This window comes from Protopterus annectens, chromosome 13.part0 (genome assembly GCF_019279795.1).
Source record: "Protopterus annectens isolate FY-2018-M chromosome 13.part0, PAN1.0, whole genome shotgun sequence".
Lineage (NCBI taxonomy): Eukaryota > Metazoa > Chordata > Ceratodontiformes > Protopteridae > Protopterus > Protopterus annectens.
The window spans coordinates 243,417,231-243,435,793 of record NC_056747.1 but is presented as its reverse complement, the minus strand read 5'-3'; the positions used below and the strand labels follow the sequence as shown (position 1 = coordinate 243,435,793).

General features: G+C 47.4%; 1 protein-coding gene across 1 annotated transcript in view; it reads left to right on the top strand.

The window, feature by feature from the left end:
- Nucleotides 1-18,563, top strand: part of MED16 (mediator complex subunit 16) — a gene marked incomplete in the record, with an annotated part of 716,440 nt that overhangs the window by 164,906 nt on the left and 532,971 nt on the right. Inside the window, 1 exon segment of the mRNA XM_044053797.1 lies at nucleotides 218-428. Within this exon segment, the coding sequence (XP_043909732.1) occupies nucleotides 218-428 (211 nt within the window).

Sequence of the window (18,563 nt, the reverse complement as noted above, 5' to 3'; positions counted from 1 at the left end):
CATCTTGGTTATATTTTAGATGCTACTTATTTTGTGGTATTTTTTGTGGTGTACAATAATTGGGATTCTGGGGAGAAATTCGGAAATTGGAAAGCCTACAGTAACTGTCCCCTATTGCTACCTTGTAAATTGCATTATCCGTATACCTCCTTTTTCTCAAAGTTTTTTTGAATGTGGTTCAAATTTAGTACTTTAAAAGTGTAACTTTTTCTGGCAGGTCCTGTCTACTCGAATTGTTGCCATGAAAGCTTCACTTTGCAAGTTGTCTCCCAGTACTGTCCCACGGGTGTGTGACTTTTATGCCAAGCTTTTCCTTATTGCCATCAGCTCAACGATGAAGTCTCTCCTGCGTCCCCATTTCATGCACACGCCTGACAAGAGTCCTGGAGACCGCTTGAGTGAAATTTGTATGAAAAATACTGACGCAGGTAAAACTACTTGACTGATAAGGTGCAAATAAGTTTTGGTTGAAAGGGATTCCGTATTGACAGGATTTATAGTTTGAGCATTTATTTGTTGTTGTTTTCTGAATTTGTGACTTGTGTTAGCTGTAAAGTCAGACTGCCTGGCTTTTTTCTTCTAGTGACAGGTATGCTGTTTCACTGAAATTCTGACATTGTACATTTGTGTATAAATGTAAACATTTAAGTAAAGTAAATGTTTTTACTACTGATGGATTTTATTTCTTTATGTATGTATTTTACATGTAAGTGTTTAATTAGGGAATTTGAAATAATAGATCTGATGTCAATTTTCATTTTGTCCTCAACTGATGGGTTCAGATCCGATCCCATGGATCGACTTGGCCGTTGCTAAAGCTAGTGGCAACCAAAAACTCTTGAGCTTCTTCCTTACCTGCAGTGCACCAACAAGTACCTTAGATCTCAGTTTGCTGCTTTCAGCAAAAAAACGCGGTAATCAGTCACTCTCATACGTTTGCTATAAGTATGCTCTAAATTTCAATTTTTTTTCTTAAAAAAAAACTTTAGCATTTAGTTTTTTCCCTTACTTGTCCTATATTTTTATTACTGTTTTAAGTATTTCTTGAATAATATCGTTGGTATTTTTTTCTCTGCTAACCTACAGTAATTGTAATTCTTCCTACCATTGTTGGCAGTTTTTTCTTTCCTTCCCTGTCTACAAGCAAACAAACAAACAAACAAAAAAAAGTTAAGTTAGTTGAACTTTTAGTATTGATATTAGGGCCTGCAGGCTTTAAAAAAAATGTTCAAAATGTAGCCATAAGATTCCGTTATATGATGTGCACATCTTGCGTGTACTCTTTAGGAACTCTTCATTTGCAGGAAGACTGTTGAGTTTGTCATGCATTCAATCCCAGGGCTCTGGTTGAACGCAAAAATAAATTACTCTCAAATGGACTCTCTTACCCTTTTCTTTTGAAGAGGCTATATCTGGAGACAAGTCTCCCAAATTAAAATCTGAGGCAAAAACAGGATCTCTGAAACCGTCCTGTTTGTCTTCGAAGTGTTCTTGCAAAAGGATTAAGAGAGAGATCAGACTTCAACCTCTGATCTGAAAACACTGAAATCATCTGATCCGATGCCGTCTGATCCAAAGAAGCAAAAGTTGATGGATCTGACTTCATCAGATCTGAGACAATCCGCTTCAGACTCATCTGTTGCCATTCCGTCTAAATTTATTGCATTGCTAAGGACTAAATATTCACTCTTGGTGGTACCGGTACCCTCTAGGGTATCCTCCACCTTTCTGGAAAGACCCTGGTCTCCTTCAGTCTTGTCTGGTATTCCAGGAGCCTTAAAGAAGATGATGTGGAAAGAGTGGAGAAAAAAATCCTCACAGCGCAGGGTCAGATGGGCGTCCCTTCGGCTCCTACCCTTCTGGGTCAGGAGGCCTGTTCCACTGCTACACCCCCACTACAAGTTCCTCCTCTGACTCCTTTAGTGGTCTTTGAGTCTATGGATCACAGCTGCCCAGCTCCGTCTGGCTGAGATCCGAGGATTGCTGTAATCTCTGATGCGAAGCTTACTCTGAGTGCTCCAATCCTGTCGGATCAGGAGAGCTCTCGGAACCAAAGCTTCCATGTCAGATCAGAGATGTTGCAGTTAGCTGTGAGGCTTTTGGAGCCACCTGTGCCCCTCGGATTCTGAACATTGGACAGCTCGAATCTGGCTTTCACCTCGGGGATTTTATCTTTGGACCAGGGAAGAGCCACAGGCCAAAAGCTTGTTTTCTCAGATCCGAGGTCTTCCCTTTCTCCAGGGCGATCTGCTTTCAAAGTTGTGAAGAGAGTTTTCCCTCCCTTGACAGAACAGATTATTCCAACCCCCTCGGATCCTAGATCGTCAACCCTGATGTCTCGGCATTGAGTTTCACCAAATCTTTCCACTTTGACAGCCAGTACCAAAACCCCAGGTTTCTCCACAGGGAATCTTTATTTCTTCTCCTGTTAACTCTCCAGATCATCCCATGGAGGAGGTTAAGAAGACATGCAAGAGGTAGCACCTAGACTCACCTAAGGAGTCCATCACAGAAGATATGGATTTCGATGAAGGCGAAGGGTCTCCATGGTCACCTTCTGAAGATGTCTCATTTGGAGACATCCTTGAAATCCTTAAACAGAGAGGTGGCTGCATGCCCAGCAAACCTTCATCTGAGGAGTCAGTGTTTCTGGAGGCCTTCAGTACTGGCCCATCTTCTTCCTGGGTGATTGTGCTTGCTGATGAGCTCATTGAGTTGATCTCTCGGCAGATGTGGAAGGAACTTGACACCACTGAACCTGTACTTCGAAGACCAGATAAGATTATAGCACCACCTGTGGACAATCAGTTTCGGGGAAAAGAGGTGTCCGTTGATGCCATGGTCATAGCGGCGGCCACCAACAAGGAACTTCCAGAGGAGAGTTCCACATGTCCTTCAAGGATGCATCTGCAGTCATAACATATGGGTTGTCCTGCCTCAGGCAGCCCTTCGGTCGGCCGGATTCCAAAGTCTGGGTCTGGCCTCGGCTGATGTCGCACTTTCCCCGAAGAGCTTCTGGGGTATAAAGGCATCAGCCGACGCCATTTTCCCCAGTCTTTCTTGCCGCGCGGTGCCCGAAGCAGAAGCTGTTCGCAAGTGCCGGTCGGTCAGATCCAGAGATTTCAGCTACCGAAGACTTCTAAAAAAGCTAAGTACCCTGTTGGGGACTCTTTCTTGCCTCAGCCGATGTCAGACAAATTAAATAATTGTTTAACTTGTGGGAAACAAATACCTCATAAGGATTTCCATTCTTACTGCCTTCCTTGCTTAGGCCCAGACCACGACGTATCTGCTTGTTTAGCCTGTGCCTCCTTCAACCGACAGACTCTCAGACGTCGGTCGGAGTTTGCAGAAGAGTTTTTTGGGTCCGCTTTTGCATATAAAATGCCGTCGGAGACTCCGACTACGCATTTGGCCAAAAAACGCAAGGAAAAGGACCGACACTCGCGGCCCGCGGTTTCGGCTGAAACCACGGTTAGGCCTACCGCGAGTGTCTCGGTTTCGGCTGAAACCGAGTCCTCGGTTCTTACTTCTGCCGAAAACATACTTCCGACAACCGAGGCCAGAGCGGCCCCAGCTGAGTCGGCTTCAGAAATCCCTACCGAAGAAGCAAGCGCACCAGAATTGTCCGACACCATTCCATTGGACATTTCTACTCCTGCACGTGGGGCGGCTAGGCCCCCTGCTTCTATGTCTATTAAGGCCTTCTCCAGGGCTAAAGCAGCCAAAATTCCAAAAGCTTTACCTGCCAAATCTACTTCTCAGAGACCTTCTTCAAGTACTCAGATTCTCAGCCTTGCTGAGGACCTTATATCTTTGATTAGGGGTTCCCAACCTCACCCAGACAGGGCCTCCCACCCTCCTCCCGACAAAAGGCCTAGGACTGAACCCCCTGAACCTCTCTCCTCTGATTACTCCTCGGATGGATCAGCTTTATCAGACCATCAGGAAGGGCCATATTCACCTTATGAGGATTCAGATGCAGAAGACTCTATTCCTTCTGCCTCCCCTCCTGAAGAATTTTCCTTTGGGGAGACTTTACACTCAATGAGGGAACACTTTCAATGGCAGGGTCAGGATTTTTCTGATTCTAGAAAAAGATTAAGGACATTTTTACATTTGCCACAGCATAGGCCTTTAGCCATACCACCTGTGCTAACTGTAGTTGATGATGCGTATAATGTCAGTTCTGCCCCTGATTCTCTTCCCCCGGCCCCTGCCAAACCTGACAGATATTACAGGGTCCCGGATTCTCACTTCCAGTTGTATAAAGCCCATGCTGCAGACCCAGAAACTATTTCTCAGGGCCCAAAAGGTGTTGCAGCTGCCACTGCCAAAACTCCCCCTACCCTCTGAAAGAGAGTCAAGAGCTTTAGAGAGATGGGGCAAAAAGGTTTATACATCTGCTACTCTTTCTGCCAGGGCATTAAACTGTCAATTCCATATGATACAGTACCAGGAATATTTGTTAGATCAGCTGAACAAAAAGCTTTCTTCTCCTGAACCTTTAGACCGTAAGTCCCTTCAGGATTTGGTACACAACTCTCAACAGGTCAGTAATCATTTCTTAAAATGTGGCTATGATGCACTGGAGGCTTCATTTAGATCAGCTATGACTGGGGCAGTAATTCGGAGGCATGCCTGGCTAAAAGAGCAATCCTTGCCAGACCATGTCAAGGCTAAACTACTAGATGCTCCAATGGAGAAACAAAGTTTATTTGGCTCCCCTGCACAGGAGATTCTAAAGAAAGTGGAAGAAAAAGCAAAATCTGTGCAAACAGTAAAGGATTTTCTGCAAGTTCAACCTCCGAGGTTCAGTAGAAACTGGCCTTCAAAGAATTGGCCCTTTCCAGACACCTCCAGAGCACAGAGGGGCAGGAATAGACGCCAAGAGGCAGAGGTCAATCAAAGGGTGCCTACAGGGGTCGTCAATGGCAGCCTGCCAACCAGAGGAGTACTGCCACAGCTGCAACTACAACCACTTCCACAGGACAGACACAATGACTTGACTCTGATTCCGCCTACCAGAGAACAACTGAAAGCACCCTTGGGCGGAAAGCTGGCTTTATTCTCGAAAAACTGGCATTGCATTACGAAAGACACATGGACATTGCAAACAATAGGCAAAGGATGCAGGTTTCACTTCCACACTTTACCAAAAAGGAGCGGAATGCCAAACCTTCCACCAAACCAGAAGCCAGAGGCTTTAAGACAAATCAACAATTTGCTTCAGATGAAAGCAATAGAAAGGGTACCATCTATGGAACAAGGCCAAGGATTTTACTCCAGACTATTCCTTGTACCAAGAAAAGAGAACCAATGGAGGCCTATTCTCGACTTGTCCGCACTAAACACATATCTCATTGTGCCAAAATTCAAAATGCTGACCCTACAGCAACTTCTTCCCATGTTGGGCAAGGAGTCTTGGCTGGTGACTCTAGATCTCAAGGAGGCATACCTGCACGTCCCTATACGACCAGATTGCAGAAGACACCTCAGATTTCTTGCAGGATCAGAGCATTATCAATTCTCAGCATTGCCCTTTGGCTTATCTACTGTGCCCAGAGTATTCACGAAATGCCTGGCATCAGTAATTGCACATTGCAGGCTTCAGGGAATTCAAACCTACCCATACCTGGACGACTGCCTAATACAAGCGGACAACAAGACAAAACTAATAAAGGATTTGGCCTATGTCATACATCTGTTACAGGCCTTGGGATACACAGTCAACATCCAGAAGTCAAGACTAGTGCCATCCCAAAGGATAACCTTTTTGGGAGCGGATCTGGACACAATAACTCAGATGGCTTTTCTCACAGAAGAAAAACAAAAGCAACTCCCAGACTACTTCATGGCTCTGACAAGACAAGCTCAGCTTACTGCAAGGAAAGTCCTGCAGGCCCTGGGTTACATGGCATCATGCATAATCTTGATCCCGCATGCCAGGCTGCATATGAGGAAATTACAATGGTACCTCAGAAATGTATGGTCTCAACACAGGCACAGTCTAGAAACCATGATACCAATCATTCCATGCCTGAAAAAGGAATTCTTGTGGTGGGCTCAGGCCTGCCAGTCCAACAGAGGGTTGCCTTTCAACAAACCACAACCAAGGCAGACCATCACCACGGACGCCTCAGACCTAGGATGGGGAGCACACATGGAGGACAAGTGTATCCAAGGCCTATGGTCTCGAGACTAGCTAAACTTGCACATAAACCTAAAGGAGATGCTGGCAGTGAAGCATGCAATCGAGGCATTCAAACCATTCCTCCAACAAGGACATCTGCTGATAAGGACAGACAATACCACAGTCATGTGGTACATAAACAAACAGGGAGGCACGCATTCCTACCCTTTATGCCGGATGGCAATGGATCTGTGGAACCTAGCCCTGAATCTCAACATCCAACTGCAGGCCAAATTTGTACCAGGAAAAGAGAATACACTTGCAGACAGCTTAAGCAGAACTACCACGGATGCTCACGAATGGATGCTGCATCCAGACATCTTCAAACTCATAACAAACAAATGGGGAATGCCAGAGATAGACCTGTTCGCCTCCCCACTCAACCACCAACTGAAGAAATTCTGCTCAAGGATAAACCACCCACAAGCCTGGAGGGTGGACTCTCTCTCTTTCAGCTGGAATGCCCTAACAGTGTATGCATTCCCACCTCTCCCATTGCTGTACAAAGTTCTACTGAAGATCAGGGAGGAACAGCCAAAGGTGATACTAATTGCTCCAGAATGGCCAAGGCAGCACTGGTATCCGCTACTGAGAAGCATGTCTTGGGCGAACTCATGGCCTCTACCCCTATGGCCTCTTCTTCTAACGCAGAACAACTTCAAGACCCTGCATCCAAACTTGAAAACACTGCAGCTAACTGCCTGGAAAATTGTTTAAAACAAAACCAAACTGTCTTTTCTCAGAGGGTCAAGGACATTATCCTGGAGGCTCGCAGACCCTCCACAAGGAAGACATACTCAGCAAAATGGAAGAGATTCCTCATTTGGAGCACATCAAAGGGTACAGATGTCACACTGGCAAACCTAGCGCACATCCTAGAATACTTAGCAGAGCTGTTCCACAATGGCCTGTCCTATTCTTCCATTAAGATTCATGCTTCAGCAATTTCAGCAGAGTACAATATGGATCCTCTTATCTTCTCTCACCCTCTCCTCAGACAATTTTTAAGAGGGATCAAAAATGTAAAACCTCCAAGGAGACCCCCTCTGCCTGCATGGGATCTCAATTTTGTGCTGGAAAAATTAACACTACCCCCTTTCGAACCAGCAGCATCAGCAGACTTACAGTTTTTATCTTGGAAAACTGCTTTCCTTCTGGCAATCACTTCAGGAAGAAGAGTATCCGAGTTACAGGCATTAATGGCAGTGCAGCCTTTCCTTATTTTTCACCAGGATAGAGTGTCTCTGAGAACCAATCCTACTTTCATGCCAAAGGTGGTATCCAGGGTATCCTTGAACCAAGCTATTCATTTGCCTACATTCTTCCCTAACCCGCAGAACAGGGGGGAAAGACTATTGCACACCTTGGATGTACACAGACAACTACGCTACTATCCGGACAGAACTAAAACCAGCAGAAAAACTGACCAACTCTTTGTAGCAAATGCAACTGGAGTGCAAGGAAAAGCAATTTCCAAACAGACAATTTCAAAATGGATAGGAAATTGCATTCGTTTCTGCTACTCTTTTCATGGAAAGACAGCTCCTGAAAATATCAGGCCTCATTCCACAAGAGCCACAGCCACCACTACAGCTTTCCTACGAGGGGTGGCTGCCAAGGACATTTTAGAAGTTGCTACTTGGAGCTCCGTGCATACATTTGCCAAGCATTATAATCTACCTTTATACTCCAGATCCCAAGCAGGTTTTGCAACTGCAGTTCTACAGGGGATCTTAACTACACCATCCTTATATTAGTACCTCCTCCCCCAGTTTGGCTATGGTATTCTACCCATATGTTATGACTGCAGATGCATCCTTGAAGGACATAGTACAGTTTTGTACCTACCATAAATGTAGATGTCCGATAGGTATGCATCTGCAGTCAGGATTACCCACCCTCCTTCCCCTCTGCGGTATTCCTAGGGTGCTTACCCCTCTTTCAGCTAGCTGGGGGAATCTATTATGGTGTATTTGTTTGTATGTATATATGTATATATATATTGTTTGCTACTATTTGGAATTTTCAAATTTTTCTCCAAATTTAGCCTTATTAGAGGGCACCTGGCATCTGGGGCAAGAAACACTGAGGAAAATGGCGTCGGCTGATGCTTTTATACCCCAGAAGCTCTGACGTCGGGGAAAGTGCGACATCAGCCGAGGCCAGACCCAGACTTTGGAATCCGGCCGACCGAAGGGCTGCCTGAGGCAGGACAACCCATATGTTATGACTGCAGATGCATACCTATCGGACATCTACATTTATGGTAGGTACAAAACTGTACTTTTCTGTTCCCACAACAGGGAGTCATAGGCGATGGATAGATTTGGTAATTGTGTCTGTGCTTCAGAGACCTTCGCTTTAAGCTCTATGAATTATTTGGCACACTTTACAAGATCTCAGTGGAACTTGATTAAGGAGTTGTCGAATTCCCTCTCAGGAGTTGTTTCTGAAGAAGTTCAGTCATCGGTGAATTCTCAGTTGGCTACTCTGCAATCCATTTCTAATTCCTCCATGAGGTTGGTTTTGCACATGTAGCAGAAAAGAACCTTGAGGGCAGCGGGTTCAGGCATTTCCATTAGGAGGCATGCCTGGATGCACTTGTGTGATTTTGCAGAGCCCTTCAAGTCCTCGTTCGTCAGTGCTTCCTTTGGCATGACCTTGTTTGGCCCCAAGGTGAGGAACACACACTCCGGGTGGAAAAAGGATGGAAAGACCCTGTCTGCCATGGGCATACGTTTTTTGACCCCTTATGGATCCTTCTCAAGGAATCAACAAGGTGGATGAAAGATGTGGTTCAAGAAGTCTCAGGGTCCGTTCCAAGATGCACATGGAGGAGGTTCCCCCAGAGAAGGGAACTCTAAGGGATGACGCCACCCAATGGCAGAGGTAGCCTGGAAAACCAGGGGCCAGAGAATCTTTCTTTGAAGGACCCTACCAGAGCTGCTGAAAGGAGGCCCGATTGCCTACCTCTGGAGGCAGTTGACATTTATCCCAGCACCAGAGAGCCTGGCTAGACTTAACCAAAGATACTTGGGTGTAGAGCGTTATTTCCAGAAGCTATATAGTTCCCATTTTCCTTCCTCTTCAAGAAATCTCCCAGATGTTCTACGTAGTCAGAGGGGCATGCACCAATTCAAATTCAAATGTTGCTAGAAAAAGAGTTTTGTCTATGAGGTCCCACCAGACCAGATATAATTCGGAACTTACTCAAGGTTCATTTTAGTGCCAAAGAAAATGGGACTGGAGACCAGTTTTGGATCTCAGTATCTTAAACAAGGCAGTTCGGACAACCAAGTTTTGGATGGTCAAGGTTCAGTCCATTCTCCCATTCCTGGGCAAGGGCGACTGGATGTCCTCAGTAGACCTTCAGGATGCATGCTATCATATAAAGATGAACAGATGATCCACAGGGTATTTACACTTCTGGCTGGGAGCCAGTCACTGACAGTTCAGAGATCTGCTCTTTGGTCTCACCACAGCCCCCATGTTTACCATGTGCATAGCAGTAGTAGCACTCACTTGAGACTGCAAGAATTCTGAGTATTTTCATATCTAGAAACTGGCTCATTTCCACTCTGACCAGGCATGAGTTGATAAGGGCAAGACACCCGGTTCTCCAGACATTCTTTTTCTGAGGATAACCCTAAACTATGAAAAGTCCCAACTATAACCAACTCGGATTCTAGAATTTATAGGAGCAATCCACAACACTGTCAGTCACAGCTTCACTACTGCCCTCAAGAGTTCAGACCTTAAGATTCCAGGTCAGAAAAATGATCTGCAGTACCAAGGTTTCAGCCCGTCTAGCCTTTCAAGCTCTGGGATCAGTGGCAGCGGCGATAACACTAGTAACTTTAGCCAGACTTTACATGAGAATTCGTCAGTGGAAGCTAGCCACACAATGGTCAGTACTTTACTAACCCATGTCTTGTCAGATACAAATCACTCGGACATGCAAGAGAGATCTCAGGTGGTGGAGTCAGTCAGATCAGGTTCTACAAGGCTGTCCATTTATTCCCCCTCAGCCCAAGGCCATAGTGATCACAGACACTTCCCAGCTGGGGTGGGGGGCATTTTCTGGGGAAAACAGTCCAGGGCACTTGGTCTCCCAAAGAGGCCAACTGACATATCAATGTCCTAGAGATGAGATTAGTGCTTTTAGCATTGCATGCCTTCCCGGATACTCTTCCCTTAGGAACTATTGCAGTACAGACAGACAGTATGTCAGTAGTTTGGTACATCAACAAACAAGGAGTGACCAAATCCTACACCTTGTGTCAAGAAGCTCTCAGACTGAGCCAATGGGCGATCTCATCCAACTGATTTCGGGGGAATCTAAGGTGATAGCAGACCAACTGAGCAGGAACATTCTTTTCCCCCACGAACGTTCCCTCAAGAACATGATGGAATTGATCTTCTGTGGGGCCAGCCTTGCTGTGAACTTTTGCCTCTCCCCTAAACAACAAATGCTGCAGCTACTTTGCCCTAATCCCCTCTCAGGGAGAATCACCAAGGGATGCTCTACTTCATGATTGGCCCCTTGTCTACTTTATGCGTATCCACCAATCCCATAAGTCATCCTTATTGCACCTTACTAGCCTTGACAGATTTGGTTCCCCTTCCTTTGTTCACACTTATAGGTTCATAGGTTTATACTAGGCTATCTGCCCTAAGGCATTTATAAGCCTAGCCCAAATTTTTGTGGCTTACGCCACCCCTTATATGAAAAAATACTGTGCCCATTAGTTTGTTGTGCCTCTGTCCAGCAGTGACACAGAGATGATTCCCGGGGTAAACCTACGATCCACAGGTCAAGATTTCTCTTGAACAGAGCCAGCGAGGTGCTCTGCCTCACATGGACCAGGATTTTATTCCACAGCATAGGGAGTCTCTGAGTGATAAATCCATCCCTCCAGCATGTCCTATTTATATCCGTGCTAAGGTTTAAGTCGCTTGCTCTACTGATTTTGGTGGATTTGGATTTTTTGAGATGGAGCATGTCCATTAATTCCGGGTTGGACATGGCCTTGTTATGTCAGGCACATGTCACCTCTGAGCAGACGGTATGCGACTGAATAGAGCTGGAGTTTCTTCAATCTGGCAGCATATGACAGATTTTGGAGTCCCTTTATCCTTTTGGTGAGGAACTTTTGGGGTCTCTCCAAATGCTGCAGATGTCGGGTGAGATACATCCCGAATGGGGCATTGTACTCGATCATTGGTCTGATAAGTGAAGAGTACAGGGGAACAATGACCTCACTAGATCTGGATGTGAATCCCTTCATGATCAGGTGGGCAATGTAGAAGGTCTTTTAACCACTTTAGCAACGCGAGTGTCAAAAGAAAGGCCACTGTCAACTTGGGTCCCCAGGTCCCTGATAACCTCTTCTGTGCTTAGTGGATTGCCACCTATATGGTAGCTTGGGGTTACCTTGTTTTTCCCGAAGGGTATGACTGTACATTTTTGGCGTTTAACTTCAGGCCATGGCTCTGGCACCAGCTATCTGTTTCCGTGAGTCCCTTCTGAAGGATATCCGTGTCCGATGCACTTTCCACTATGGCGCCCAGTTTGCAGTCGTCTGCAAACTTTGTCAGCCAAAGTCCTCCCATGTTGGCCTGTACTTCTGAGAAGTAGATGCCGAACAATAGGGGGCCAAGGACCGAGCCCTGTGGGACACCACTTGTGACCGGCTTGGAGTCTGACATAGCGCCAGCAACTCTAACCCTGTGGGTTCTGTCCTTAAGCCAGTTTGCAACCCATCTTGTGACATATGGGTTTACATTTAAGCTGGTAAGTTTTCTACAATACCTGAGTGGGGTATTGTGTGAAAGCCTTGCAAGGTCAAGGTAGGCTGTATGGACTGCCTTTCCCTCATCAATGGCCTTGGTGACTGTTACGAAGAAGTCGACCAAGTTCAAAAGGCATGATCTTCCCTTGACTAAGCCAAACTGGGTCGGGTCCAATGTCTGCAAGTCCCCTATATCTTTGTTTATGAGCTCCATTATGATCCTCTCCATAGCTTTGCAGACTAGACTTGTTAAGCTTATGGGGCGGTAATTACCAGGGTCCGTAGAGGCACCGCCTTTGTGGAGTGGGACCACAGTTGCCGCCACTCCTTGGGCACGTATCCTGTGGTAAGGCTGAGATTAAACAGTTGCCTTATGTGTGGGTTTAATTCCTCATTTAGCTCGTGTAGCACACAGCCGGGGACACCATCCGGTCCCATTGATGCTGTGTTTTTAGGTTTAGAGAGCAGCTTTCACCTGCGCATTTGAGATGTCTGGGAGGCTACACTCCGCTGGGATAGTTATCTGTCCTTTGAGGGGGGTAGGGGGTGAAGTTTGCACTGAACCTGTCTGCCAGTATGTTGGCAATGTCTGTGGGTTCAGTGATTTTTGTATCATTTGGACTAATTCTGAGCATATCTGGGAGTTTCCACCCAGGTTCCTAACATAGCTGAAAAAGGCCTTATGATTGTCTTTTGAATCCATGGCAATTTTTCTCTCAAAATTGGCCTTAGTTGATTTTATGAGTGCTCGTATTTTTTTACTAATAATGATCAGGGGTGACTTCCCTTTTATGGATTTTGTTCTATCATGTAATAGCTTTCTCCTCTTATTGTAAAGTTTGTTAATGGCTGGGGTCCACCAGACTGGACGTTTGCCCTTTGTGGAAAGAGTCTTGGTTTTATTTGGGATTGCCTGATCCATGCAGTCCTGGAGGTGTTCATAGAAGGCATTTGTAAGGGCTTCCGCAGCTTGGGTTGTGGTTTCCACTGGCTCAGGGGCCTTGAAGGATACCACACCAGTCTTGAGTAGTGTGAAGTTTGCTTTAGAGAAGATGTCCTTCAAGAATGCAACTGCAGTCATAACATATGGGTTGTCCTGCCTCAGGCATCCCTCGGTCGGCCGAATTCCAAAGTCTGTGTCCGGCGTCGGCTGGTGTCGCCTCCTCTCCGACGTCACCTCGGCTGGAGTATAAAGGCATCGGCCGACGCCATCTTCTTCAGTCTTTCTTGCCGCGCGGTGCCCGAAGCAGAAGCAGTTCGCAAGTGCCGGTCGGTCAGTTCCTTCCTGTGTTTTCAGTACCAAAGTCATCTAAAAGCTAAGTACCCCGTTGGGGAACATTTATTCTTGCCTCAGCCGATGTCAGAACAAATTGAGAAAGTTAATAATTGTTTGTCTTGTGGTAAACAAATACCTCATAAGGACTTCCATTCTCTCTGCCTTCCTTGCTTGGGCCCAGACTACGACGTCTCGGCCTGTGCTGCCTGTGCCTGCTTTAATAAGCGCACTCTCAGGCGCCGGGCAGAATTCGCCGAGACTTTTGTGAATCTTTTATATCATGCCGTCGGATCAACTGACTACCCAATCTGCTAAAAAACGCAAGGACCGGGACCGACATCCTCGGCCCGCGTCCACTACTGATGCTACTACCAAGCCCTCTGCTAGTGCTCCGGTTCCTTTGGAAGCGGTTAATCTACCGCTCCAGGCCGACGACACAGCGTTAACACGACCTTCGGTCTCGGAGATCTCTCCGGTGCCGGTTGTTGATTTTCCTCTGGAGACCGAAGTTCTGGATTTACCCGACACCATTTCTGTGGACAAGGTTACGCCTGCACGTGGGGCTGCTAGGCTGCCTGTATCCATGTCCATCAAGGCCTTTGCACGTGCTAAGGCCGCCAGTCAGGCCAAGGCCTATCCTAGACCTACTGCCCAGGCCCCTTCTTCTGATAAACAAATCATGTCTCTGGCTGCTGATCTTATTTCCCTTATCAGGGGGTCTCAGCCTCATCTGGAGAGGGGTTCTCAGCCACCTGCAGAGAAAAGAGCCAGAACTGAGAAGGCGGACGACCTCTCTTCGGATGAAGCCTCTGGGGATTCTGAACATTCTGATACCCAAGAAGAATCCTTCCAGGCCTACGAGGACTCCGATGCTGAGGAATCAATTCCCTCTGCCTCCCCTCCAGAGGATTTCTCATTTGGTGAAGTCCTGCATTCCATGAGGGAACATTTTCAGTGGCAGGGTCAGGAATTCTCTGACTCCAGGAAAAGGCTTTGTACCTTCCTGAAGCTTCCCCAGCACAGGCCTTTAGCTATCCAACCTGTTATGGATGTTTTGGATGATGTTTTCTCTGACTCCAGTGCTAACCCTGATTCTCTTCCTCCGGCTCCTGTTAAGCCGGACAGATATTATAGGGTCCCTGACACTCACAAGCACCTTTTTAAGGCCCACTCTGTGGATCTAGAAACTATTTCACAAGGCCCCAAGGGAGTGGCTACCTCCTCTGCCAAAAACCCACTGCCAGCAGACAGGGAAGCTAGGTCCCTGGAGAGATGGGGTAAAAAAGTATACTTCTACTACCCTGGCCATGAGGTCACTAAATTGCCTTTTTCACATGTTTCAGTACCAGGATTTTCTCCTGGATGATTTACAGAAAAAGTTAGCCTCTCCGGAGCCTATTGATAAAAAGGCATTGCAGGATCATATACATAACACTCAGCAGGTTAATAACCATTTTCTTCAGTGTGGTTATGATGCACTGGAAGCTTCATGTAGGGCAGCTATGACTGGGGCTGTGATACGTAGACATGCTTGGTTAAAGGATCAGTCTTTACCTGACCATGTTAAAGTAAAGATGTTATGTGATCCTATCTCGCCTACATTCAATACTGATGGGCTCGGAGCCGATCCCTCGGCTCCGACTCGGCACGCTATGCTATAGAGCGAGGCCTCTTATTGGCTGAGCTATTTCTTATCCCAGGATGCACCACCACTAATCCCCCAGATCTCATTTGCCGCTTACAAGCTAGGACGTGGTCTCAAACTTGGCTGGGCTAAGTACTGTTTTATTCAGGCTTTTCCTGTCAGGAATTGTGCTTTTTTGAACCCAAAAGCTGTTTTAACAGCTATTGTTGTGGTACGAGTGTGTTTAGAGAAATCTGTTGAGGAAATTGTGTTTTTTTCATTAAGGGAAGGTTTCCCGTTTAAGTTAGAGGGGCCTTCCTCTATTTCTATTTCTATTTCTATTACTATATAGTTTTTTGTGTCAAGTACCTGCTTAAGTTAGAGGGTCTTGACCCTCCCTTTTTCTGTGTACTAGTAGAGAGTTGTTTTTGGTTTAAAAAAAAAAAAATAAATAAATCTTAAACTTAAAATTTAAACTTGTTTAGTTTTTTCTGTGTATTAATCTTAGGGCTTGTACAGCATGTCTAAAGACCATAGGCCCTCTGGTTTTAAAAAGTGCGCGAGGTGTGGTTATAAAATGTCCATAACGGACGACCACTCCTCGTGCGTTTATTGCTTAGGCGCCAAGCACCTACAAGAGTCCTGTAGCGTGTGTCACGCCTTTTCATCGAGAGTGCTCCAGGAGAGGAAGAATAAATTAATTTTAAAAGGGTTGATTAAGCCATCCTTCGAGGAGGCTTTATCTTCCTCTCCTACAAAAAAGAAAAAAGTGTCGGCTCCGACCAGTCTGTCGGAACCGACTGCCAAAAAACCTAGGCAGGCTTCTCCATCGGCTCCATGGACTTCGGGCCGAGGCGAACGCAGTCTGCCTCGATGCCTCCAGTCTCGACCCCTCTAGTTTCGGAGCCGAGGACTGGGGCATCGAGAGGCGGGTCACCTTCATCGGCTCCACTGATATTGGAGCCGATGAAGGTTGCCGGCTCAGACTCTTCCCCTTCGGCGCCGAAGTCCTCATCGGCACCGAGGGAAATTGTTTTGAGACCTGCCTCGGAACTGATAGTAATCGAATCCTTTCGAGCCGGGTCCCCTAGTCCTATGGAGCCGATGGAGAAATCGGTTCGGACCCGATTGGTGTCATCTAGATCCTCCAAGATGTCTGATTCGGACATCGACAGGGTGCTCCTAAGACTCTTCCAGTCTCCGGAGTTTCAAAAGTTAGTTTCGGCTCCAGACCATTCGGCTTCGGAGCCGATGGTCCACCCTGCTACTATGGTTCCTCCTCCAACAGCCTCGGCACCGTTGGAGCCGGTGCTGGTGGAACCAATGGAGGTTTTAGGGTCGGGCCGACCCTTACTCCAACTCCGGCTCTTGAGTCGGAGTTCGTCTGTGGACTTCTTCTGTCGGCCCTGGGGGCGGGACTGATGTTTTCGGTCCCAAGCCTCCTCTCGGTCGTCGGCTGCGGGAGTGCCGTCCACCGTCGTGGCCACGGAGGTGGGACCCTCCCAGGATTCTGGTGGTCCTGCCTTCAGGGCTATGAGGAGTGCGTTAGCCAAATCGTCTTTGGCTACCTCCACGGTCTCCCCAGCTCCTTCCCTGCATACCGAGACTGGGTCTTTGGCAGTCCCCCTCTCCCTAGACAGCGGAGGCCCGGGGCCTGAGGTTACCCCACTGGGGTTTCCCCTCCTGGAGGTCCTTCTGAAGCTTCTTCGGAGGAACCCCCCCCAGGAAAAGATCGTGCAAGAGGAAGCACGTTGACTCTCCTGATGAGTCTCTTACATCAGACACTGATCTCAATGATGCAGAAGGGTCCCCTAAGTCGTCCTCAGATGATGTCTCCTTTGCAGACATCCTGGAAGCCCTTAAACAACGAGGCGGCTGGCAATCCAAACCCCCTTCTGCTGATGGGTCGGTGTTCCTTAAGGCCTTCGGGGCTCAGCCCTCCGCTTCCTGGGTGTCTCCGCCCTTCGACGAGCTCTTGGACTTGATCTGTCGAAGGGCGTGGGAACACCCAGACACTGTGGAACCGGTGCCTGCTCGTCCTAATAAGTTCCTGTCAGCACCCCGGAAAAGAGTTCCTGACTAAAGGTGTGGCTGTAGATGCTTTGGTGGTGGCATCTGGTACCCAGCAAGATGTAGCAGAGGCTTCGGCGTCCATCCATCCTCCTAATAAGGAGTCTAGGAGCATGGATCGGTTCGGTAAGTGCACCCTAAGTTCAGCGGCCTTTACATTAAGGTCCTTGAACTATCTCACGCACTTTACCAGATTTCAGAGGGATCTGATTAAAGAACTTTCCGATACCCTCTTGGGTAACCTGCCTGAGGAGCTGGCCCAGACGGTTGGCTCTCAGCTGGCTACATTGTCGTCCATTTCAAAGCCGTCCATGAGGCTCATTTCTTATGTGGCGAAGAGGCGAGTAAGCAGTACAGGCATTGCTGTACGGAGACAAGCCTGGCTCCGCCTGTGTCATTTCGGAGGCCTTTAAGTCTTCCTTTGCGGCGCCTTTGATGGGTCCTCCTGTTTGGACACAAGGTAAAGGACACACTGACCGCTGCGAGCAGGAAGGTAAGACTTTGACTGCCGTGGGGCACGGTTTTCCACTCCCTTTCGCCTTACCCCAAGGCTAAAGAGGAGGAAAATGTGGTTCCGTAGATCTCAGAAGTCTTACCCCTCACAGCAGGACGATCCCCTTCCAGAGGCAGGGAGGAAATTCATCCGAAGACGCCCGTCCCAGAGGCGGCAGATGCCCTCGCAACACTGGAGACCGCGAGTCCTTTCGTGGCTCTTCAGCCTTTCACAGTCCCTGAGGGATTGCCCGACTGTGCAGCTCCGGAGCCAGTCGGGGGTCGTTTTTCGAAGCACCTAAAAGCCTGGGAAGGTATCACTCAGGACCGATGGGTACTTCGAATTATCGCCGGAGGTTACACCATCCCTTTCTCTCACTCTCCACCTCAGTCCAAAAAAATCCCGGACCCGCCACCCAGTCAACGGGAAACTGCAGCCTCAGAAGTTTCAAAGCTGCTGCAAAACAGCCTACCTCGACCTGGCAAAGGCCTTCGACACAATACCCCACTCAGGTATCATCGAAAAACTCATCAGCTTGAATGTAAACCCATACATCACAAGATGGGTTGCAAACTGGCTAAGTGACAGAACCCACAGGGTCAGAGTTGCTGGAGCCATGTCAGACTCAAAGCCTGTCACAAGTGGTGTCCCACAGGGCTCAGTCCTGGGTCCACTCTTGTTCGGCATCTACTTTTCTGAAGTACAAGCAAACACAGGAGGGTTATGGCTGACAAAGTTTGCAGATGACTGCAAACTGAGCGCCATAGTCGAAAACACATCTGACACAGATATCCTCCAGAAGGGCCTCACAGAAGCGGATAACTGGTGCCAGAGCCATGGCCTGAAGTTAAACGCCAAAAATGCATAGTCATACCCTTCGGGAAAAACAAGGTTACCCTAGCTACCATATAGGTGGCAATCCACTGAGCACAGAAAAAGTCATCAGGGATCTGGGGACCCAGGTTGACAGTAGCCTTCGTTGACACTCATGTTGCTAACGTAGTTAGGAAAACCTTCTATATCGCCCACCTGATCATGAAGGGATTCACATCTAGATCAAGGGAGGTCATCGTCCCCTGTACTCATCACTCATTAGACCTATGATTGAGTACAAT